This window comes from Eptatretus burgeri, chromosome 4 (genome assembly GCF_056783735.1).
Source record: "Eptatretus burgeri isolate ZD-2024b chromosome 4, Ebu_testis_v1, whole genome shotgun sequence".
Classification (NCBI taxonomy): Eukaryota; Metazoa; Chordata; class Myxini; order Myxiniformes; family Myxinidae; genus Eptatretus; species Eptatretus burgeri.
The window spans coordinates 4,038,210-4,062,209 of NC_140964.1; the positions used below are offsets into that span (position 1 = coordinate 4,038,210).

At 46.7% G+C, this 24,000-nt stretch overlaps 1 protein-coding gene across 1 annotated transcript in view; it reads right to left on the bottom strand.

The window, feature by feature from the left end:
- The window catches only part of LOC147027361 (serine/threonine-protein phosphatase 6 regulatory ankyrin repeat subunit C-like), a 65,690-nt gene that overhangs the window by 37,970 nt on the left and 3,720 nt on the right, over positions 1–24,000 (bottom strand). Inside the window, exon 3 of the mRNA XM_085876712.1 lies at positions 22,396–22,479. Coding sequence (XP_085732838.1) covers positions 22,396–22,479 — 84 coding nt within the window. The remainder of the gene's footprint in view (positions 1–22,395; positions 22,480–24,000) is intronic.

The following is a 24,000-nucleotide window of genomic DNA, read 5'->3' on the forward strand; positions in this document are numbered from 1 at the left end:
AGGAAATGGAGAGAATATGGAACTCCCCAGACTCTTCCCAGAACCGGCCATCAGACCAAACAGTAATCGGGCAAGGACCTTGATCAGGGAGGTGACTAATACACCAATAACCACTCTGACAGAACTAGAGTTCCTTGGCTGAAATGGGAGAACCTGGTGGAAGGCAAACGGTCTCTGTAGCACTTCACTAATCTTGGCTTTTTGGGAGAGTTGCCAGAGGGAAGCCACTCCTGAGAAAAAGGCACATGGGAGCACAATTAGAGTTTGCAAAAAGGTGCGTGAAGGACTGAGAGCAGGAGGAAAAAATATTCTGTGGTCTGATGGGACGAAAATTGACCTCTGTGGCCGAAATGCAAAGTGCTGCGTCTGGAAGAAACCCAGCACAGCTTATCACCCATCTAACACCATCCCAACAATGAAGCATGGTGGTGACAGCATCATGCTGTGGGGATGCTTTTCAGCGGCAGGGACTGGAAGACGTGTAAGAATAGAGGGAACAATGAATGGAGACAAATACAGGCAAATCATTGAGGAGAACCTGCTTCAAAGTGCAAAAGATCTTCGACTGTGGCAAAGATTTACGTTCCAACAGGACACCGACGCCAAGCATACAGCCAAAGCAACACTGGAATGGCTTCAGAACAAGAACATGAAAGTCCGAGAGTGGCCCAGCCAAAGCACAGACTTGAATCCCATTGAGAATCTGTGGAAAGACTTGAAGATTGCTGTTCACCAACACTCCCCATCCAACTTGACAGAGTTTGAGCACATCTGCAAGGAAGAATGGGGGAAAACACCCAACAGGCAAATGCGCAAAGCTTATATAGACATACATCAGAAGAGATAAAGCTGTAATTTGGATCATCAATTTAAACTTTCCTCCTTCAACATGTCTCTGACTCCCGAGTATCTCTCCCTGGTTACTCCCTCCTCCAGTACGACAGACCTGAGCCTCATCGTGGCAGCGGAGTTGCTCTCCATCAGACTCTATTCCTCTCTCCATGCACTGCCTTCACTCCTCCACACCTCCAGGAATACCTCTGGCTATGGCTTCCCTCCACTCCCACCTCATGTTGATATGTGTGTTGTACTGTCCACCAAACAGTGATGACCCCATTTAAATCTCGCTCTCCGAAAACATGGACCAACTTCTATCTTCTCATCCGAACTCTCTCCTCCTCATATGTGGTGACTTCAATTGCCATCATCCAAGTTGGCTGGGTGTGGGTACCTCACTCACCTGCCATGGCATTTCAGCAAAAGACTTTTGTGACTCATTGGGACTGACACAATCTGTCAACTTCCTGACCCGGATCTCAACCAACAGTACTCCATCTCTTCTGGATCTGATTTTGACCAATTTCCCTGAAAATATCTGTTCTTCCTCTGCTCCAATCTCGGTTCATCTGACCACATGCTTGTCCAAGTAGACATCTCTCTGGCTGTTATTAGAGAACCACCTCAGTGCCGTCGAGTCTGATATTTCACTCAGGCTGACTGGCAGAGACTGCAAGCAGCCATCAAACTTCTAGACTGGTCTTCCATCTCTACGTTCTCTGACCGACTCATCCTGGGAATACTTTCAAAGAAACTTCTCTCTCTCATGCACAGATTTATCCCCTCTCGTCTTCAGTTGTCCTGCCCTTCCTCCCGCCCATGGTGTACTGAAGCTTGTCCTGAAACAACTTGCCTTCACCTCATGGAAGGTTAATCCAACTGAAAGCAATCTCAGCTTCTCCACAAAGCTGGGAACAAGTTTGTGTCTAACCTCAGGTCAGGTCAGGTATGGGAGCATGTGCCAGAATAGCGCGTCGCTGCGTCCACTTTCCGCCGGTACTCCAGGGGCCTCCGTCTGGCCTTCCCCCAGGCAGATGCCAGGCCCATCCCCATCTCCTTGAGATGCTGGTCAACCTGCTGCAACCACGAGGCACGTGGTCGGCCCATTGGCCTCCTCCACTCACGAGACTCCCTCGCTGAGAGAATCTGGTGAGCAGGATCAGCGTCAGGAAAACGAGCCACATCTCCATACAGCTGCAACTGACGCTCACAGACCATGCAGGTAACAAATCTCATCCGAGTCTCTCTCAGCAACCGCTCGTTGGACACAAAATCTGACCAGCGATAGCCAAGGCTTCTCCGAAGAGACCTGGTACCAAAGGAATCAAGTCTCCGTCTCAGATCCTTGGTCAGAGTCCAAGTCTCGCAACCATAGAGCAAGACTGGAAGCACCAAGGACCTGAAGACTCGGACTTTCGTCCTCCCGCACAGGTACCGGCAGCGCCACACCCCACGATCCAGTGAATACATGATGCCCAGGCCCGACCCAGACGTCTATTGACCTCTGACTCACAGCCAGCAGAGACATGAATATCACTGCCAAGGAAAGTGAATCTCTCCACGACCTCAACATCCTCACCACAAACAGGCAGAGACAGGACAGCAGCATCCAATATGTCATTGAAAGCCTGGATCTTAGTTTTGACCCAAGAAACCCGTAATCCCAACGGCTCAGACTCCTCATTCAGCACCTCGAGGGCCCCAAAGGATATCTAAAGTCTCCGCAAAGATGACTGCATCATCTGCGAAATCAAGGTCCGAGATCTTGACATTCCCAAACGATGCACCGCAGCTTGATCTTTCCGACATCCTCGCTAAAATCCAGTCCATGCAAGTGCTGAAAAGTGTGGGGGCCAGTACACACCCCTGACGAACTCCAGTAACAACTGGAAATAAGTCAGAGATGGTACCACCACATTCACAGCACTCTCAGTACCAGAGTAGAGTTCAGACATCAGATCGATCAGTTTTGCTGGCACCCCACGAAGACCAAGAATCCTCCAGAGGGCATCCTGATTCACTGAATCGAACACGTTACAGAGATCAACATAGGCTGCAAGCAGCCCCTGCCGAAACTCTCGTCTGCGTTCGGTGAGGACACGAAGAGCAAGGATACGGTCAATCGTTGACCTCTTTGGTGTAAAGCCTGACTGCTCTGGACGCTGGTGCTCAAGCAGATGGTGGCGAACCCTATCGAGAATTATCCGGGCAAAGACCTTGCCCGGCACTGAGAGCAGCGTCACCCCTCGGTAGTTGTTGCAGTCTTGGCGATCACCCTTCCCTTTCCAGAGAGGGACAACAAGGCCCCTCTTCCAATCAGTTGGGATGATGCATAAAAAAAGGCAGGGCACAAAACTGCATACAACGACACGAGTGCAGCATTTCCACCAGCCTTGAAAAGTTCAGCATGGATGCCACAGATCCCTGGAGCTTTACCCTGTTTCAACCGGTTGACCACAGCCCACGTTTCCACAAGCGAAGGTGGACCACAATTGATTGGAGGGTCAGCAACAGGGATTGTAACACCATTGACGTCCAACTCGAAAACTGGTGGATCAGCCTGGTACAACCACTCAAAGTAACCGGCCCAGCGGGCCTTCACTTCAGACTCCTCTGTTAAGAGCCTGCCACTCTCTGCTCTAACTGCAGTGCTCCGAGGGATTGGCTTGGATGAACGCAATGCACGAATTCCCCTGAAAGCGGGACGAGAATCACCTGTCCACAGGTGATGCTCTACCCCCCTCACAGATTCCTCGCACATCGGCCTCCTTGTCCACCCTTAGTGCATGTACAGTTTTATGCTTCAGCTCCCTGAACAGTTCAGCTCTGCCATTCAGCCTGGCCCTGCGACTCTGGTCAATGGTATCCAGTGTCCCTTGAGAGACAAAATTCTTCTTTGCCCTGCGGTGAGTTCCAAGACATCCACCGGCAACATCAAGGACGGTGGACTTGAAGGTAATCAATAACTCTTCAGGACCCCCCAAAGGTCCACTTAGCCTGTTCGCAAACTCCTCAGCGACTCTCTCATCCTTGAGCTTGCCAACATCCAGCCTTGGCTGGGATGGTACCATTCTCCAGGATTTAAGGTGCAGCTTTAGAGTTGCTACAACAAGCCGCTGGTCAGTATTGAGGAACTGAGCACTCCGGTTGACCCTGCAGTTCTGGATCATCCTCCAGCGACTGTCAACAAGGACATGGTCAATCTCCTTTGCCACACCGCCAGCGTTGGAATACCAAGTCCAGCGATGACCTTGTGGGCGCTGAAACCATGAACCAGCCACCCGAAGTCCATGACTTCTTGGAAAGTCAAGGAACTTAGTGCGATTCTGATTCATAGTTCCTGACCCATGGGGACCAACACACGTCTCATAACCATCCCTATCAGTTCCCGTCGATGCATTGAAATCCCCCAAGACTAGAAGTGTATCTCGTCTGGGGCACTGATCAACCACAGACTCGAGCGTGGCGTAGAATGTGTCCTTCATGGTGAGGTCACTCGCCTCAGTCGGAGCATAGACAGAGACCAGGGAAATGACACCTAAGGAGTGATGAATCCTTAGTCTCATAATACGCTCGTTGACCGGTGTTACCTCAATTATCATTGGGGTCAGCTTATTGGACACAGCCTCAGCAACTCCTTGAGTATGGTAACCATCAGAGCGACCAGACCAATAGTAGGTGAAACTACCCACCATTATCTCGCCACAATCCGGTCTCCGAACCTCAGAGAGTGCTGCAATACCGACGTCCAAACGCTTCGAGCTCAGATAACAGATACAGGTGGTCATCCTCTCTTAGGGATAGGACATTCCAGGCACCCACCCGAAGGGACCACCTCAGGTTAACCCAAGGAGACCGCCGTCTGGTGGACGACACCTCAACACCACTCCGACACACTCTCCCGCAATCTGACCCAGGGAGGTTACCCCGTGGTTTCCCTTCTTTCAAAGATTGGGGGTGCCGAAGGCTCTGCCCCAATCCCGTCATCCGGTGAGCTGCCCTGCTAAGGGAAGCTGCACAGGAGGTACTCCCATGGAGTGGGTTTTCAGATTTTTTTGCGTTTGTGTGTTTTGCGGAATGAAGGGTTTTACAGTGGCTGGAGTGCAAATCCTGCCACCAACCTCCTAATAAAAAAAGTAACCCAAATGCAGGACGTCCGCAGACACAGTTGGGCACTAGATATGGATGGCCGTTGGCTCCTTTGACAGGTTTTGTTTTTAATCCTGCTGGGTGTCCATATCCAAACACCCTCCTCACCAGAAAACCTGGTGGGGGAGACGGTTTAATCGCCGACAACCCGACCTCTGACATTCCAGAAAACAACATCTTTCGAATCTTAAGTCTGAACTCTCAAACCTGTCTCTCTCTTACAAATCCTGGTGGCATCGAGCAAAGTCTGTTTCTGGTGTATGTTCCCCCTCCATCCCCTCCTTACCTCAAATGGCCACACAGCTAACACAACATGTGAAAAAGCTGAATGCCTAAACTCCACGTTTGCTTCTAAATCTTGTGTCCCAAACCCATCGCTTTCTGTACGCAACTTACCCAGTCGCACCCAGCTGTTCCTGTACTCGTCTCCTTTTCTTCTGACAAGGTGGAGAGTTTGCTATCAAACCTTGACTCAGATTCTGCAACCGGTCCCAATGGAATCAGCCCATGTGTCATAAAAACCTGCTCTACTGCTCTTGCTCACCTTCTCTCTGCTCTGCTCATTCTCTCATTTACTCAATGTCAACTGCCATCTGCTTGGAAATCAGCAAACATGACTCTGCATAAAAAAGGTGCAAAAACAGATCGCAGCAACGACTAGCACCTTCCATCAGGATTTATCAGTCTTCTCTCAATCATCAGCAAGGTTATGGAATCCATCATCACTTCAGACATTAAATCCTTCCACTTCTCCAATGGCCTGATTTCTGATCATCAATTGGGATTCAGACCAGGTCACTCTACCCTGAATATGCTGCTTCTGCTCTCCCAACAATGGATGGAGATCCTCAATGCCAGACATGAAATCAGAGCAATCTCCATAGACATATCACATGCTTTCAATAAAGTCTGGCACCCTGCCCTGCTCACCAAACTCTTCCTATGGTATTCCAAGGCAACCTCCACTCATGGCTCACAGACTTCTGCTGTCACAACCAACGTGTGGCCCTTATTGGAGTACTCTCATCTCTTCCTGTGCAGGCTGGAGTTCCTCAAGGTAGCATTCTGGGCCCTGTTCTTTTTCTGGTTTTCATCAATGATCTCTCTGACTCTCTGGAAAATCCTCTTTCTCTCTTTGCTGATGACTCCACCCTCTGCAATACCATCTGTCATCCCTCAGACCGGCAAGCAGCAGCATCTTCGCTCACTGAAGATCTGGATAAAATCACAAATTGGTCCAACACGTGGAACATGTCTTTCAACCCTGACAAATGTCACACTCTCACAATGTCCCTCAGAAAGGACTTTCTGGAACCCCCTCCCAACTACTTTTTCAACAATCCTTTTGAATAAGTTATTTCACCCATTCTTCCCTCCAGGCTTTCAAAACAGCTGTTCACCACCACCTCTTATCTTCCCCCATCCAAATCCTTGATCTTTTCTACCCCCGATAATCCACCCAAGCCCACTTCCTTCAATTCTCCTGCTTTCCTTCCTGAAAGTCCCTGTAATGTCCATCTTCTCTTCGCCATGTTCCCCGTCCCATCCCCATCCCTCTCCCCTCCACAGTTCACCTAATGTGTCTGTTCCCAACTGTTTTGTCCCTTCCACTCCCGCCCCTCTTGTCTCATGCCTCCTTGCTGTGAGTTGTGTGTTAGCTCTCATACGAGCCTCGACCAAGGTATACAAAAAAAAAAAAAATCCAAGCTGATAGGTCTCACTATCTGCCATGATCTTTCCTGGGAAAGCCACATTTCCAAGCTGGCCTTGAAAGCCAGTTGCCATCTGTGCATCCTCCATCATGCAATGTCCTTCCTTTGCACACCTGAGCTCCTCACCACATACAAAGCTTTCGTCTGCAGCCTGATGGAGTACTGTTCTCCTTTGGGCTGGTGCTCCTGCCTCTCACCTTTCTCGGCTTGATGCTGTGGAAACCAAAGCATTTAGGATCATTGGTATCTCCCGCGATGAGGCCGAGTCTTTGGGGCTCTCGCTCTCTCACCACAGTCAGGTCGGTGGTCTCTGTCTTTTACAGTCTCCTCTCCAGCCTCCTCCTATGTCTGCCATGGTTCCCCAATATTTCCACAGGGCATTCAAGGACCACCAGCAACCCCTTTCTGGTAAAACTTCCAAAATCAAGAATCATTGCTCACCTTCATTCCTCTTTTTTCCCGCCTTTTGAACAAACTCCCAAACTCTCTTAAATCCCAGTCTTCCCTCCAGGTCTTCAAAACAGTTTTTCACCACCATCTCTTATCACCCCCATCAAAATCACGATGTGTTCTCCCCATGCGAATCCACCGCAAACCCAAGTCCTTCAAATGCCCTGCTTTCCTTCCTGAAAGTCCCTGTCATGTCCATCTTGTTTATCCTGTGTACCCTGCCCCACCAGTCTCCCTTCTACAGATCTCATGTTCTTGTCACCACTGGTTTGTTCTTCCCTCTCCCACCCCTCATCTCCTGCTCCCCTTGTTACCCTCGCCAAAGGATTCGGAGAGGGTATTGCATTTGAGCCAGTTTGTTTGTCTGTGTCTGTCTGTCCGTCCGTATAGAACTTTCGTGTTTTTCTCTGCAACTGTTTGTTGGATCGACCTGAATTTTCATCTTTGGTGCGACTACTCATGCAGAATGTTTCAATGATATTTATGACATCATAGGTCACATGATGTCGCAGCCATGTTGGAAAAACAGAAAAACTTTGGACCTCTATCTGAAACCGCACCATGGAAAAAATTGAAATTTGGCACACAGCAAGTACTCCTCACGGGGAATGTGATTTTTTTTTGACGTCAGAAATGCATATGTAGAACGCCACATCCGATCAGTATGAAAATTTTTGAGGGTCATCTCGGAATAAAATGGTCTACAGAAAAAAATTGGATGACGTCTTCGGTCACTTGGTTTGGCAGCCGTTATAAAAAAAAAGAAGAAACCTTTAAAAACCTTTTCTGAAGTGGCTGAACAGATTAAGGAGAAACTTTATACGTTTGACCGCCTGTCCATGAGGAACAAAAGGTTCACACATATGAAGTCATAGGTCAGATGGTTTGGCAGCCACATTCGATTTACCCCTAAAACCTATTAAAAAAAAAATACACCACTCAAAAGAAGTCCTGGTGAGGGAGGGTCTGCAATCTCTCGTTGCTCTTATTCTTGGTGTACGTTGTGCGTGTTAGCTCTCATGCGAGCCTCAACATTAAATAAATAAATTGCTCTCAAAAGGTGCTTCGACAAAGTATGGACTCGGGGTTGAATACTGATGCAAGACATTTCAGCTATTCATTTTCAATTAATTTTCAAAAAAAACGTTTTCACTTTGTCATAATGGAGTATTTTGAGCAGATCGGTGCCAATTTTATTTTTTTCACTTGATCCATTTTAAATTCAGGCTGTAACACAACAAAATGTGACAAAAGTCAAGTGGTGTGAATACTTTCTGAAGGGTGTGTGTGTGTGTGTGTGTGTGTGTGTGTGTGTGTGTGTGTGTGTGTGTGTGTGTGTGTGTGTGTGTGTGTGTGTGTGTGTGTGTGTGTGTGTGTGTGTGTGTGTGTGTCGAGATATATATATACATATATACAAATATACATATCAAACGCATCGCCTGATGTTGGCTAAATGGTTAGGGTGGTGAGCTTGGGATTCTAGGATCCTGAGTTCAAATCCCACTCAGCTGTTGAATTAATACCAGGTGGGGTTGACTGCCTGTCATCCTTCCGAGGTTGGCAAAATGAGTGCCAGCTTGCTGGGATACTGTGTCGGAATGGCGACCTGTCTAGGATTGAATCCAATAGCCAAGGAGACTGCTTCGGCAGCACCAATGCTCTGCACAGAATGTGGTCCTTATTGATGGATATCAGACGAACCTCCTGACTGTAATGGTGAGCATTGCTGCAGATTATATCTCGCGTGGTAAAACCGCATATTTCGCACAGAACAACCATCCATCTGCCACCCAGACGATTGTTCGGGCGAATGCAACATTATATATGGATGTATGTATGTGTGTCTCCTGCACAACTCCAAAAAAATAAAACCTAATGGACTGAACCTTTGCATGCATACAAGGAAAACTCTAAGGAAGTGCAGGAGTTAAAAGTCTGTTTGCATTAATTAAAACACCCCTTTTGAAGATAATTAACGGCCTTATTGTGTGATCCTCGGCCACCTTACTGTCTGGGTCTTAAGTTGTTTCCTGGGTAACCTCACTGGGGTGTGAAGCTGTCATGTTTTCTGGACTGCTCAACTATGTCGACTTGGAACAGGCCACAACAATTTCTTAAGAAAAGTTGTTGTTTTCACTTTCCTCACTCATATTATTGAATGCCTGTTCATTATAGTTACGAATCGCTGGGTGCATTGCAATGCTTATAAACATCCAGACGTCAGCGTTCGTGGCTTGACATTTCGGGGTTTCCAGGAGGTGTATGTTTAATGTTGCTAATCGCGTGTCAAATGAGCCGTTTCTTATCAACCATTTTGTTGGAGACCTTGATTGAGTGCTTAAGCCACTTGGGAGCACCCTCCAAGCTGCTTAGTTGTTCGTTTCGGTACAAGTATCCATGCTTTCAAGGGAACATCGATGAGACAGACGAATGTTTCCATCTGTGTTGGGCCGTGCGGTGCCGTGCAGTCGGTGTCGCAGGAAGTATCTCATCCACTGAAAATGTGCAATTTTATTTCCTTTTTTGCTATTTCCTTATATAATCCACTCCTCACTTAGACATCAATACATGTATAAAAACAATAAGGTCCATCTGACCAGGTGTTTGCCGTGATCTAGCTGTGAAGGCAGAGAGCAGAGATCGACATTTTGTGTTCAGGGCCTCGATATATTTAATTGAAATTTGCTAATTTCATGTATTTTATGCGTGTGTACATATATAAACTGTATTACCATGATGGAACGTGTGTGTGTGTGTGTGTGTGTGTGTGTGTGTGTGTGTGTGTGTGTGTGTGTGTGTGTGTGTGTGTGTGTGTGTGTACACATGTGGGGTTTCAGAATGTGGAATGGAGCCCTCAGGCTCAAAGTATCCACCTTCATTTCGGTAAGGGTCACAATTCATGGACCAAGATGTGAAGTTTTTTGTTTTCAAAGTTTTGTGCCGAGGGCTCTCTTCAAGATCGACACTGAGCCCAGAACGGCTTCCAACTGTAGTTCGTTTGTCGTGATATTCCCAGGGATAGTTTTTAATATCTCTGTGAGGTTTGTCATAATCACTGGTACAACTTTAGCATTCTTCAGTTCCCAGGATCTTTTCACTTCATACTTGAGGTCTTGGTATTTTGTCATTTTCTTGATTTCTGCATCGTTTGTCCAAAATCACAGGAATTAACACCTCAATTAGCAATGCCAATTTTTTTTTTTGCACCTAACTATAATATGTGGTCACAATGCCTTGTTTTAGATGTTCACGCTCGATGGGATCATAAGGTCGTACGTGAGCGGTACTTCAATGTTTTCAGTGTTTGCTTTTGGTTCATTTCCCCCACAATTTTTCTGGAATTGAAATTTCAAAATTTTTGCAAATGTGCCAGCGGATTACTTTACAAACTCTTGTGTTGTTGTGTGTCCAGCTGTTATCACACGTTTTTGTTTTTTTGTGTGTTCGGTCATTAAGCATAACATATCATTCTCTTTACCAACCACACCTCACCTGTCTTCTTTTTTTTCCCTCCTCTCCCCCACCCTGTCCCCTCCTCACTCCCCCCTCATAAATTGCATCTCTCCTCCTACACCTCTGTCACTGTGTGTGTGTGTTTGTGTTTGTGTGTGTGTTTGTGTGTGTGTGTTTGTGTGTGCGCGTGCGCGTGCCTACCCTTGCTGTATATATTTTATTCAACAATGGCGTCATCAATCACGTGGTTTGGCAGCCACATTGGTTTTACGGAAAATAAATAAATAAATTATATTTCGGAAACCGCTGAGTAATTGATTCGAAGCTTTGCAGTGATGATCCACTCCCTTTGCTCCATGCAATGTGATGCGATTCATATCGATGTGATAAGCCATTGCGGAGAAAACTGGTTTGAAAGCGTCGGTTTTCAAATGAACATGGCTGCCAAACCACGTGACCTATGGCAGTGAAAATTTGCATTCTGCCCATGATTGGGTAGAGGATCACGTGTGTGAAGTTTCGTCTTGATCGGATAAGATTCGTTTTTCAATACAATATGGCTACCACACCACGTGACCTATGTAATCACCATTTTTCCCCTGTATGCAACAATGGTGGTAGATGATCCATCCATCCATTCGGATCATACTCTGTGCAGAGCGTTGGTGCTACCCAAACAGTCTCCTTGGCTATTGGGCACAATCCTGGACAGGTCGCCACCCCGACGCAGGATACCAGCAGCTGGTACTTCTTTTGCTGACCTCAGAAGGATGACAGGCTGAGTGAACCCCACCTGGTATTAATTCAACACCCAAGCAGGATTTGAACTCAGGACCCTAGGAACCCAAGCCCACCTCTCTGGAAGATGATATATGGTAAATTTTGCTTTGATCACATAAGCAGTTCCAGAGAAAACATTATTTAATATTATTCTTCAATCCAACATCGCCACCGAACCATGTGACCCATCAATTATTCTTTATCACCCAAGTCAAGGGGAACATATCTGAAGTTTCCCGTCAATCTGTTCAGCCGTTTGGAGAAGAAGATTTTTGAAGTTTTTTGGGTAAATCCAAGATGGCTGCCAGACCATGTGACCTATGACATCATCGTTATCAAACATTATTAAGCACGAGCTGGAGTACCCGGCATTGCCCGGGGAAAAAAATAGGAAGAAGAAAGGGGTAAATTGTAGTGGTTAATATATATCACATTTAATTTGGACATATTGTTGCGGATTTGGAAGTTTACTGCACTCAACATACAGGTCCTAAAGCTCAGTTATATCGATAAGTAAATGTGGATAGATAGCTCCCTTTTATAATGGGTAATTAAGTGTTCCTGCGCTGTGTAGTTATTTTAATAGTCAGGTTTTCCTTCTTTTATTTTACACTACCAACGATAACACCACCAACGATAACCCTCTGCTCCCGGCATTCTCCGCACGCTCGCTGAAATGCGGGTGTGTTCAGAATGCATTCGCGAACTGAATTCCATTCCATAATATGGACATGAATCGGCTCGCTTAGGCACTCCAAGAGGTGGGATGCGACAGCCCCCACCGAACGATGAGCAAACTGAATTCCATTCCCTCATATGGACATGAATCGGCTCGCTTGGGCACTCCAAGAGGTGGGATGCAACAGCTCCCACCCAACTATGAGCGAACTGAATTCCATTCTCTAATATGGACATGAATCGGCTCGCTTGGGCACTCCGAGAAATGGGAGGTGACAGCCCCCACCAATGGCGAACGAGCCACACAGCAGAGGGATAAAAAGGGAACGGAGAGACAGAAGTGAGTTCTTTGCTCTTCTTGGTTGGTGGTTCTGGCTCTTCTGGGTTCTTGTTCTTGGTTGGTGGTTGTTCGGAAAGCACGGAAGGTGGTTGGTGGTTCTTCGGTTGAATCGACTCAGCGGATTGTGAAGGATCGGCGCCTCGTCTTCACCAGCACGTATTCTGGAGCGCGAGAGGATCTGCCGGAGCTTGGGAAGCTGATCGCGGCTCGCCGGTGTCTGGATTCAGCTCGCCCTCGCTGATGACCGGTTCGAACAACGCGAAGATCACACGAGGTGGACAGGGCCGAGGCAGAATCTGGTCTTCAGCGCGTCCTTTCCATCCGGGCTGGAGGCCTCAATAAAGAACATTTTGGTCCGATTCTTTTGGGTGTGTGCGTATGTGTGTTTGTGGTGCCAGTATAGTAAGTAATGAATTGTTAAGTGCCTTGCTGTACATAAGTGCTTATTAATATTCGGATAACTCTGCTCTTCTGTGTTCCCCTCCCTGCCTATTGTTAAACAAACAGCCCCATTTGTGAAATGTATCCGCTCGTTTGTGTCCTTTCCTCCATTGGCTTAGCGTGCTGCATGTTGGAAAATTAGCCAGGCTGTTGCCGCTGCAACGGGACAATCGGACCGACTGATCTCGGCGATCAACCGCTCGGGTCGCACACAGTTCGAGTACGCTAAGCATCTCGTTCTGTACGGGTGCCGTCGAGGGTGTGGAGGCTCGGTAAATCTCCACGTGGAAATCTCGGTATTTTGAAAATTGGCAAATAACCCTCTACCAAGTGGCAAAAATATTGACGCTTCACGGTCCGATAAGGGACCCGTACTTTTTCGGAGTTTTCCGAAAAGGTACGATCTAAATTCCGGGCGATCAGTCGAGCCGACTCTGCTCCATCTAGCGGTCATGCTCGCAGCCGACGTCCGGCCCTGCAACAATATTTCACATTTCTTTGTCGTTGTCAGCGTTCGTCATCAGTGCTCATGAGGCTGTCACGGAGGTTGTCGTAGTTATCAGCAAGCAAGTTATTTTGCTCCCGGCGGATAAAGCCCAGTCGATCTGTCTCGATCTTGCAGTAGACAACGACCAGAAACTGCTGAAAGAGTCGTCGCATCTGCAGTATGTGGTTTCCCTCTCTCACCATGATGTGGTAGCTGTAGTACTGCAGCTGTGTGAGTTTTCATCCATCCTGTCCAGTGGCAGTCCTGCCCACCAGATGGATGCAATAGCCATCTGTTCCATATGGGAACACTATGGGATACTGGAGTGCATCATAAGATGCATGCAGTTCACTGATCCTTTTAAGTGCTCCGACACGAAGTCCGAGGACAATATCTCTGGGATCTGTTGGCTCATCGTCCATTAGGATGGCGACTTCTGGTGCAGACTGGGCGTTGTAGCGGCGTGTGTGCTCTCCTTGCGGTCACTTGTTCTCTCTGATGATGATCTGGCACTCTTCAGAGTTGCCTCCTTGTGCAAGTAGATCTCTTGCAGTCTTGAGCTCATGGACCAGATGGTTATTCTCGTGAAACCACTTTGTGAGCATCTCAAGGATGTGTGGTTTGAGGCCGCTGTGGTTCCTCGCAGCCAGCTCCTTGGCATGCGAGTCCAGGAAGTAGACCTGCAGGAACTTTGGCTGGCCCTCTTCAGGCAGGAGCAAGCTGCCAATGCGGTGGAACACTTGACCTTGGATCCGGAAGCTCGAGTTCCAGCCCTGGACTTCAGCTTCCTTGTGCGTGAAGCTCGTCATCGCAAAGCTGCCATTATACGTCCGAATGTTGTCAAGGAAGTGCTTGCTGAGGGGACCTTCGCCTGAGAGAAGTTCCTTCAGCAAGGGAGGAAGGGCAGGAGTGGGCTCAAGGACGACCTTGCCATCGCTGCAGCACACAACCTTGGTCTCTCCCTTGAACTTGTAAACAGAGCAGTGGGTGCAGACTTGGTCCATTCGGCCGATGTCTGCATGAGTTGTTGGGTCAGCCGGGTCATATGTGAATGCCACCCTGTTGGCATTGTTGTGCTCTTGTGCCCGGGCCAGTGCTGGTGCTTCTGCAGTGCGGTGATGCATTGCCTCAAGTCTTGCATCACACTCTTCCTCAGTCTCATTTGCTCGCCGCTGCTGTTGCCGCTGTGCCTGCTTATTTAGCCTGGCATCTTGCTCCTCTTCAGTCTCCTGTTGTCTCTTATTGTGTTTTCCCTTAGCTGCAGCTGCCTTGGGACCAATGGAGCTCTTCCTTCTTCGGGGCATTTAAAATCAGAAACTTTGTCAACGTTCACTGGTTTGTCCATCCACTGGTCTGTCTTTGTCTTATTTTGATCAGGTTGTGAATAAAAAAAAAAAAAGTCGCGATGCGGAAAATCAATCATTAGCGGCAGAAAAATGGAAACGGCCAAAAATATATATATATAGATTTTTTTTCTTCGGTTTTTTTTTAAACATCTATGATGTGCTCTCATACCTGTGAGCCGTGCTGATTCCAAATATACCTTTAGTTTTTCTCTGTGATGCGTAGTTCTCGAGTTATAAGAGGACAAACAAACATCCACTACTTTATATATTTAACCTCCGCCATCGAAGATCGGAGGTTACTGTTTTCACCCCTTTGTTTGTTTGTGAACAGTATTACGGAAAAACTCCGACAGATTTTGACGAAACTTGGTGGGGGGGTTAGGTATGGTCCAAGGATCATGCCATTAGATTTTGGACTTTGTCCCCCCCCACCCCAAAAAAAATTGTTAGAGAAAAAAAAATTTTTTTTTTGCATTTCCACATGTTTTAAGTGATTTCCAACCCCCCCCCCCCCCAAAAAAAAAATTGAGAAAAATTTTTTTTTTTGCATTTCTACATGTTTTAAGTGATTTCCAACCCCCCCTCCGCCCCCAAAAAAAAAATGTTGGAGAAAAGAACTATAACTCCGTCAGCACTGTTGACATCATATTTAATGAATAAGATATAAGGTTCACTTGAGTGACCCAGCAGTATTGGCGGCGGAGGTTTTGCACTCTCCCGAGTGCTCCCCCTCGAGTTAGAAGATGTCTCGTCGCTCATTTGGGTGCAGTTTCACGTCAATCTGTAAAGCGGTTCAGGAGAACGATTTTTTCCCCCTTTTTTTTTCCTCCAAAACTACAGCTGCCAAACGACATGACAGTTGTCATAAATTTAATAGTTTCATTTCTATTTGGTCATAGATTATGTGTATGAAGTTTCAGATTTTTCGGACAAGATCAAGTCAATCAATTTTCGCTGCTCTACCACATCACCTATGACATCATCGTTGCAAGGTCCTTATTCCCCATTGGCATATGAATGCAACGTGCTAAGTTGCAGATTTTTCCGATCAGCGGTTTCAGAAATAATTTTTCGTTTGCTTGTTTAATCCAAGATGGCTGCCATACAACATGACCTTTGACGTCATAATTGTCATCAAAATATTCTTCATGGGAGGGTCACTCGTACCTTCAAAATTTCGTGGCAATCGGACAGGCGGTTGCTGAAAAAATGTTGAAGAAATGAGCAAAAAAAAGTCCAAAATGGGATGAAGAATAACTAATAATAATAATAAAAATAAAATTACCCCCGTGTGGGGGTGACTGTCATCTCTATAATGTTTTTGTTACTATCATAATCGAAGAACCGTTGCCAGATATCTCCTAAAATGAGACGAGATAGGTTTTGAAAATGGCGACTTTCACAACTTTCGTGACCTTGTGACCTTGACCTCGAATCTGGGAAAAAATATGTCGTTGGGTATCACTCATCGACCTCTACCCACATACCAAATTTCATCAAGATCGGAAGTAAAAAGTTTTCTTTGTACCGGGAGGTATTTTTGACCATCTTCCAGGTTAGGTGGCGGCCAAACGGGACGGAAATTCAAAAATCTGTCCAGTTCGATACAAGATAATATTTTTTACTATCATAATCAATAAACAGTTGCCGAATATCTTTTACAATGGCAGACTAGATAGGTTTTGAAAATGGCGATTTTTATAACTTGCGTGACCTCGTGATCTTGACCCTGACCTTGAACCCGGACAAAAGTTATATCGTTGTGCAACACTCATCGACCTCTACCCACATACTAAGTTTCATCAAGATCGGAAAGAAAAATTGTTGACGGATGGACGGACATTTGGTCCGGCTTTATTAGGTCATCTCGGTAGAGATGACCGAAAAAGAAATATAACAGAAACAATAGGTTACCACAGTATGTAAGGCTAATGGTACACTAACTAGAACTGCCACTTGATAACTGTTGGCAGTGTTGACCGGGTACCAAGACGTCTGCCTTTGATACAAAACGGGATTGACGAGGTACGGACCTAGCAACAGGCCACGTTCCATGTATTTATTAAGTACACAGTTGGCCCTTTTTCTGGAATACATTGTCGATATCAATTCAATTGGTGCTTCAATAACCTGATCATAAAGTAATAAATGTCACCATGGGTGCAGTAAAGTAATAAATGTCACAGGGTAAACCGGAACTCCACCGAGTAATGCAAAGCCACCCCACACGTACCTTCACAATACGGGATCGATGAGTTATGCACCGAGTAACACACCACATCCAATCTATTTATTATATAAGCAGTTAGCCCTTTTTCCTGAATACACAGGATTAAATAACCTGAACACAAAGTAATAAATGTTGACACGATGGGTACAGAGGGATCCCCTTCAGTCTCACGATGCCCCACACGTTTCTCTCCGACTTGGGATTCACAAGTTATGGACCGGATTCTAGTAGTCGGATCCGGATCCGGATCTTCACCAAAATCTAATCAGTTTGTCCTTGTCACACACCCAACCTGTCCACAAAATTGCATCCGGATCCGTCCAAACTTTTTGAGATATCCTGCACACAAAGAAACAAACAGACAGAGAGGGGTGAAAACATAACCTCCTTCATCTTCGGTGGCAGAAGTAAATTAAGTAAACACAATGGAAAGCTGTGTTAATTTTTTTTTGCCAAATCAGATGTCAACACCATAAGAACAAGGAGCTGATATTCTCAGTCCCCCCCCCCCCGCCCTTTGGGTGGTATGAGGAATAGATCTGTGTAATATGAAAGCAAACCGTTCAATGATTTTGAAATATGGTGGTGTACACAAGCCATGTGACTGAGATGGTAAAATAACTCCGCCAATCACACCCGTGATCGAATCGGGTTGAGATAATGTTAAGTTGAATAGATATCTGCAATATGAAAGCTAAATGTTCAACAGTTTTTGAAATATTGCGAACACAAAAGTACGTGGTCGGATGACCGGTCGGTCAATCGGTCGGCTATTTTAATGCCCCTCGTCTCTGACCTTGTCGGAGGGATGGGGCCAATTGCAATCCGGCGTTTGGTGGAAAAAGAGTTCAATAGTGCAAGGGAGGTACAAGTAACACTTCGACAGCAGATATAAAAAGTCACAAAAAAAGTCAGTTCGGGATGTACAGAAAAGGCAGTACCGGTGGCTGCTATCTGCCCGCCAGAAGCAGCCATCATGAGGGGCGTGTGCCCGAAGTGATCAGCACTGTCGACGTTTGCCCCCTGGCTCAGCAGCAGCTGCAGGCATTCCACGTGATCGGCGAAGGCTGCCGCATGCAGGGGCGTCCTGAGAGAGGAAAACTAGATCAACGGCCCCTCAGCTGAATACTCAAATGGATTGTATTTCTCGAGACAAAACTCAGGGACAACAATGGCGTTCATTTACAGATGTCCATGATAAAGTGATAAGTATATGCTGTGGCATTCCAATAATGACCATTTTTATTAAAAATTGAGGTTTTCATTGTGATTTGGGATAACAATACAAATTATTTGCAATAAAGGACAAGCAAATAACCGATGGAATTTTAAAAGCACACAAAGCATTAATTGCCTGATATAAAATGGCCTCAGCTCCTACAAACAAATGTCGCTCCGCATTCCCGAAAGGAGAGAAGACGACAGAGAAGGAAGAGAAGAAAGAGAAGGAAGAGAAGGAAGAGAAAAGGAAAAGAAAAGGAAAAGAAAAGGAAAAGACAAGGATGGGGAAAAGGAGGAGGTGAGGGAGAAATAGGCAGTCGAGAGTCGCATGTTATTAATCAATCAATCAATTCATAGAGGGTTTGTCATCAAAGGGTGAAAAATATCCGCACGTTTAGTTATTCTCCCATTGGTGGACATCCAACAAAACAAATTGGACGTTATCGATCGGTAAACAATTACATAATCGGGACAAGACAAAAACCGTGTGAAGCCATCAGAGAACACAACAATAACTGATGCAAGATCCATTTCAAATATATGAATTGCATGGAATTACGATGCGAGTTTCATTTCCATCGAGTGCAAGAATAAAACGGCGATCGCTTGATCATCAATGAGCAAACACTGCATTCCATGAACGTGAGGTTGAAGGGTAGAGTTGCATAAAGGGAAAAGGTAATGTTAGAAATTTCATTCATTATTTTGCAGGTACATCAACGCAAACAAACAACTACGATAGTAAACTACAAGGGTACTAGGTGGAGCGCATACCTCCACCACGTAATACCTGATACATGAGAACATATTTGGCCCAATACATTTTTAAAACATCATGCTATACAATCCTATATCGCTTTTGGCCCTCTCTCAATGGGGAAGAATCACTTAAATATTAAAAAAAAAAATTATCGTATACAGATCCGGATTTGGGTCTTCACCAAAATCGAACCAATTCTTCTTTGTCACACACCCAACGTGTCCACCAAGTTTCATCCGAATCCGTGCACAACTTTTTGAGATATCGTGCTACATATCGGTTTCACCCAATCTCTCAATGGTGAAGAATCACTTTAAAAATTCGAGAAGTCGAATCCGGATCCGGATCTTCACCAAAATCTAATCAGTTCGTCCTCGTCACACACCGAACCTGTCCACAAAATATCATCCGGATCTGTCCACAACTTTTTGAGATATCCTGTAAACAGACAAACAGACAGAAAGGTGTGAAAACATAACCTCCTTCACCTAAGGTAGTTAAGGTAATGGCGAAGGTAATTAAAACATACAAACCGCACCCCTGCAGGATTGCTAAAAAGGGAACTAAATCACGATCAAGTAGATGTAACACATACGTGGAAATAAAAGGAAAGCTGAAAACAAAACCAAGTCCCAAAAATACTCTGCTAAGCTTATGGACAACGAAACACCAGATGGATTAGTGAGAAAACCACCAAGTTCCCAAGTGAGATGGTCAACAAAGCATTTGCTAGTGGCAGGAATACTGGACCTTGTCAATGGCCGGGTTCTCCAACAATACGTTTTATCAACAAAGATTACCGAAGGTTAAGCTAACCGCTGTGGGAAATAAACCAACCTTGGCTCCCCACGGCGGCCAGCGCAACCGACCTTGGCTCCCCACGGCGGCCAGCGCAACCGACCTTGGCTCCCCACGGCGGCCAGCGCAACCGACCTTGGCTCCCCACGGCGGCCAGCGCAACCGACCTTGGCTCCCCACGGCGGCCAGCGCAACCGACCTTGGCTCCCCACGGCGGCCAGCGCAACCGACCTTGGCTCCCCACGGCGGCCAGCGCAACCGACCTTGGCTCCCCACGGCGGCCAGCGCAACCGACCTTGGCTCCCCACGGCGGCCAGCGCAACCGACCTTGGCTCCCCACGGCGACCAGCGCAACCGACCTTGGCTCTCCACGGCGACCAGCGCAACCGACCTTGGCTCCCCACGGCGACCAGCGCAACCGACCTTGGCTCCCCACGGCGGCCAGTGCAACCGACCTTGGCTCCCCACGGCGGCCAGCGCAACCGACCTTGGCTCCCCACGGAGGCCAGCGCAACCGACCTTGGCTCCCCACGGCGGCCAGCGCAACCGACCTTGGCTCCCCACGGCGGCCAGCGCAACCGACCTTGGCTCCCCACGGAGGCCAGCGCAACCGACCTTGGCTCCCCACGGAGGCCAGCGCAACCGACCTTGGCTCCCCACTGCGGCCAGCGCAACCGACCTTGGCTCTCCACGGCGACCAGCGCAACCAACCTTCGCTCCCCACGGCGACCAGCGCAACCGACCTTGGCTCTCCACGGCGACCAGCGCAACCGACCTTGGCTCTCCACGGCGACCAGCGCAACCGACCTTGGCTCTCCACGGCGACCAGCGCAACCGACCTTGGCTCCCCACGGCGACCAGCGCAACCGACCTTGGCTCCCCACGGCGGCCAGTGCAACCGACCTTGGCTCCCCACGGCGGCCAGCGCAACCGACCTTGGCTCCCCACGGAGGCCAGCGCAACCGACCTTGGCTCCCCACGGCGGCCAGCGCAACCGACCTTGGCTCCCCACGGCGGCCAGCGCAACCGACCTTGGCTCCCCACGGAGGCCAGCGCAACCGACCTTGGCTCCCCACGGAGGCCAGCGCAACCGACCTTGGCTCCCCACGGCGGCCAGCGCAACCGACCTTGGCTCCCCACTGCGGCCAGCGCAACCGACCTTGGCTCTCCACGGCGACCAGCGCAACCAACCTTCGCTCCCCACGGCGGCCAGCGCAACCAACCTTCGCTCCCCAGGGCGGCCAGCGCAATCTTCACTCCCCATTATGACGCCATAGGTCACGTGGTGTGGCAGCCATGTTGGAAAAATGGGAAAACTTTGGACCTCTATTTCTGAAACTGCACCAAGGAAAAAATTGAAATTTTGCACAAAGTACACATCATGGGGAATGAGTGAGAGTTAAAAAAAAAAAAAATGACGTCATAGGTGCCTTCGTGATGACATCATAATTTAATATCTAGAAATGTTACAACCAATTAATATGAAAATTTGAGGATCACCTCGGGATAAAATAGTGCAACATTTTTTTGATGATGTCATTGGTCACGTGATTTGGCAGCCATGTTATAAAATAAAGATACAAAAAAAAAAAAAATAATAAAAAAAATAACTTCAAAATCTTCTCTGAAATGGCTCAACAGAGCGGTGCGAAAAACTTTACAGATATGACCGCCTATCCATGAGGAACAAAAGGGTCACAATATGACGTCGGAGGTCACATGGTTTGGCAGCCATATTGGATTTACCCTTGAACATATAAAAAATCTTCTTCTCCAAAACGGTTGGACAGATCGAGGGGAAGCTTCACATAAAATGTTCCCCAAGGCATGTGTGTACGAGATTGTTAAGGAATAATTGACAAATCACATGGTTTGGCAGCCATATTGGATTTAAGAGAAATACGTTTTCTCTGGAACCATTTAAAATAGATTGATGTGAAACTTCACAATTGTGATGGGAAATACACGTTTTAAATTTCAACTTATTCGAACAGTCTGAAGTCTGGCAGCCAGAATTATTTAATTTTTTTGATGTGGGTTTTTTAATTCTTATTTTTTGAAAAAGGTTCACTTGGCTGTTCCTGGATGGGTTTGAGGGTTGAGGAGTAGCAGCTGAAATGTGAATCCCATCCAGGTTCCTCACTGATGACTTTATCTTTCCTTTTTGCTTGTCTGGCTTCCTTCTGATTACTCCAATACTATTTGGTCCTCCATTTGATTTGAATTTATTGTAATCCCATTCTGTATTTGATTGAATGATAATAAAAAAAACGTCATGGGTCAGGGCCAGGTGTCCGATCAAAGCGGGACGTCTTGGTACCCGGTCATCACTGCCAGCAGTTATAAAGTGGCAGTTCTAATTATGTCTCGTATTAATTACGTAACACACCAGTACACAACAAACCACACCACGCAAAACAAGTCCTGGCGCAGGTCTGCAATCTCCGATTGCTCTTTTTCTTCTTTCACTTTGTTTTCATTTACCATACTGGGAATAATAATACTTTTGAATAATGGAGCAGCAATGTACAATTCCATCAAATGGGGGTGTAGGGGGAGATAGAGGAGCAGGAGGAGGGGAGGTGGAGGGATCTGTTCGGCTTTGACATAACTGAACACTTTACTTATTCAGACCCAGACCCCATAGTGAGCAAATTTCCCCATTGCACAGAGCGTTGTATCGGTGTAATCTCAAACGAACAGTATGCCTTACCTGCCCTTGGCATCAGGACAATTAACAATCTTAGCACCAAAGGCATCGACGAGCATCTCAGCACAGGTTTCATTGTCATTGAGGCTGCAAGGCAAAACAGAACACATTTAAACATCATCACTTTTGTTGCTTTTACAAAACTTTTCCAATGCAAGTTGGGGGGGGGGGGGAATTCTACTTGCAGATTTCCTAATTCAAAGCAAATTCGGGAATGTCTCAGATGCAAAACAAACAAACATAATCAAACAATGCAAACAACACTTGCGGTTCCTGTTCCTCAATGACGGTGGAGGTTCTTCTTCAGGGTCTCTGCCGACTTTCTCAAAGATAAGTTTTCCGGTAGTTTTTGTCACGTCATTACTGTCATTTTGTTCTCTCTGTGTTTACTGTGTGTTTCTAGTTCGGTCTTGTGTTAAAACTTGTGCTAATTGTGGAGTTTTCGGCACATTTTCATATCAGGTCTCCTTGAGGCCGACCCTTCTTCCTGTCGATGTGCACCATCATGTTTATTTGCATTTTCTCATTACCATCAGTTTTTTATTTTCTCCACTTTTCCCTCCTCCCTCCTTCTATCCCTCTTCGTGGGGCAGATAACAGCAATTTTTGAGAGGAATCATGCAAATGATGATCCAAGCATCAAATTTGGCACATTTGTTCTCCAGGGGATTCTAATCAAATCTGGCTGATTGGCCATTTGAAAATCTAAATTTTGAAAAATTCAAAATGTTTTTGAATTGAATTTTTTTGAACGACACTCAAGGTCCACCAGCAACCTCCTTCTGGTAAAACTATCAAAATTAATAAATTACTGCTCCAAAGCCAGTTACTCTTTCATTCCTCTTTTGTCCCACCTCTTGAACAAACTTCCACACACTCTTCAATCCCATTCTTCCCTCCAGGTTTTCAGAACAACTGTTCACCACCACCTCTTATCTTCCCCCATCCAAAACCACGATCTTTTGTACCCCCATTAATCCACCCCAAACCCACCTCCTTCAAATTCCCTGCTTTCCTTCCTGAAAGTCCCTGTCGTGTCCATCTTATTTACCGTGTACCCCTCCATCCATTTCCCTTCCACAGATCTCCTTATGTCCTTGTTCCCCACTGTTTTTTCCTTCCCTCTCCCACCCCCCTCTTTTCTCCTGCTCCCCTTATTGTGCGTTTCTGTGTGTTAGCTCTTATACGAACCTCAACAGTGTCCACAAAAAAAAAACCCAACAAAAAAAGCATGTGAATGATATTGTTACGGCTGTGGAAATTTGCACAACACCAGAAAGGACCTTAGATCAGTTATGACGATAAGTAATTGTGTAGTTAGATTTCCCCACCGTTGTTTAGAGGGAATTTCCGTGTTCACAGGGCTGTGATCCTTTGAGTAAGCACTTTTTGTTTTCTCTATCGTTGTTTTGGACCAATAATCCCCCAACAACTCAAACACCACCACCTTCGCCTCGACCTCCACAACTCTATCCCGCAAACATCGCTTCACCGCCATTCTCAAACGACGCCCGCCAACAACCAAACTCCCACCACCTCCGCCTTTCTACCACACGTCATGCGGGCTGTGAGTGTGTTCCGTTCACCTCAAAAAGCGGATCAGGAATG